Source organism: Alexandromys fortis, unplaced genomic scaffold, assembly GCF_014885135.2.
Source record: "Alexandromys fortis isolate MF-2015 unplaced genomic scaffold, M_Fortis_MF-2015_v1.1 scaffold_39, whole genome shotgun sequence".
Classification (NCBI taxonomy): Eukaryota; Metazoa; Chordata; class Mammalia; order Rodentia; family Cricetidae; genus Alexandromys; species Alexandromys fortis.
In genome coordinates this window covers 13,423,407-13,425,128 of record NW_026067918.1, presented here as the reverse complement: position 1 = coordinate 13,425,128, position 1,722 = coordinate 13,423,407, and the positions used below count along the sequence as shown (strand labels likewise).

General features: G+C 58.7%; 1 protein-coding gene across 1 annotated transcript in view; it reads right to left on the bottom strand.

Annotated features, from left to right (window-relative positions):
* LOC126500508 (carbonyl reductase [NADPH] 2-like) overlaps positions 1 to 1,220 on the bottom strand; it is a 2,144-nt gene extending 924 nt beyond the window's left edge. The window contains exons 1-5 of the mRNA XM_050140458.1: positions 1,169 to 1,220; positions 668 to 765; positions 409 to 563; positions 283 to 325; positions 87 to 186 (exon numbers count right to left, since the gene is read on the bottom strand). Coding sequence (XP_049996415.1) covers positions 87 to 186; positions 283 to 325; positions 409 to 563; positions 668 to 765; positions 1,169 to 1,220 — 448 coding nt within the window. The remainder of the gene's footprint in view (positions 1 to 86; positions 187 to 282; positions 326 to 408; positions 564 to 667; positions 766 to 1,168) is intronic.
* Positions 1,221 to 1,722: the final 502 nt, after the last annotated feature.

Genomic DNA, 1,722 nt, shown 5'->3' with positions numbered 1-1,722 from the left:
CCTCCTCCTCCTCCTCCTCCTCCTCCTCCTCCTCCTCCTCCTCCTCCTCCTCCTCCTCCTCCTCCCACAACGAATGGTGTACTCACTATAGGTGGCCAGGCCAGGGAAGGTGACATAGGCCACCATGCTGGAGACGTTGACGATGGACCCTGGCACTCCACGGCTAATCATGCCCTTGGCTACAATCTGGAAGCCAAGAGGTAAGAGTAGCTCACTGTGCCCTATGCCACCCCACCCTCCCCAGGTGCTCATCTCAGGGCCACAGAACTCCTACCATCTCACCTGGGACACCTGCAACACGGAGCGCACGTTCACCTTGAAGGACCTGGCAGGAGAAGAACAATGGCTTCCCGCACCACCCGACTTCTGCAACCCTCCCCAGCCTGCCCACGCTCCCCAAGTGCCCACCTGTCAAAGACCTCCTTGGTAGACTCTATGAAAGGCTGTACCAGCGCCACGGCTGCATTGTTCACCAGCAGGTCCACGGGGCCAATACTGCCCAGCGCCTTCTCCGTGGCCTCCCAGTCACCCAGGTCCACACACACGGGCTCTATGCCTGGACACTGTGGGAGACATAGTTGGTGACCTGAGGCATTGTCCCTGTCAGCTTCTGATGTATCCCTGAGGGCGGGGAGCAGGCCCAGGCCAGGCAGGGCTGTATGCTCACCTCTTTGGCGAGGCTGACCAGGTCTGCATTGGTGCGTGTCACGGCCACCACTTTGGCTCCCAAGGCATGCAGGGCCTTCGCGGTGTCACGCCCAATCCCTGTAAGGATGGAGAGTGGCCTGGTCACACCCGGGGTCTGTTGCCCCCGTGTCCCTGCAGCCAGCGGAGAGAGGGTGCTGGCCAAAAGGTTATAAGCCAGGATTAGACGGGACTATCCCTGAGCAGAGGTCAGACTGACTAGTACCATGCTGAAGGGGGCACCGGGGCAGTACCCTCCTGATGATCCCAGAGAAGGATATTTCTGGTGCCCATCTGCCCAGCCTGGATCTAGGGGGCTGCCTTGGAGCAAGGATGTGGCATTGTGGTGGCCAGGGAGAGAGTGGCATTCTGTCCCCGTGGGCAGTGGGTCTCCAGCCAGGCAACAGAAGCCGTCCTGGGTGAAGTGAGAGTCAGGGTGTGACAAGGTCACCTTCGGCCCCTTTCCTCTCCCGCTCCCACTCACCTTTCCCTGCCCCTGTCACCAGGGCCCGCAGGCCTTTGAAATTCAGCTTCATGCTGCTGACCCCCGCAATGTCCTCCTGCAAGGGGAGGGGCTGAAGTTGTTAAGATTGAACTGGAAGGTGGGACAGGGTTGGGGTTAGGGGCAGATGACCTGTTCCCTGTGGGGCTTGAGGAAGCAACGGAAAGGAGTGTGTGCACACGTGCAAAAGGCCTGACAACATCGTGGGAAAAGAGTCCACACATACACATGCACGCACACACACCCCACACACGCACACACACCCCACACACGCACACACACCACACATACCACACATGCACATACACCACACACGCATGCACACACACGCACACACACCACACATACCACACATGCACATACACCACACACACATGCACACACACACACACACACACTACACATGCACGCACGTGCCTGTGAGAGGGCCTGACACAGCAGTGTAGTGGGAGAGAAGGTGGCAGCCTGGGGACAGAATTTGTGTTTTTAACATTCCAGCACTTAATCTTGAACCCAGGGCCCTGGAGCACAAATGG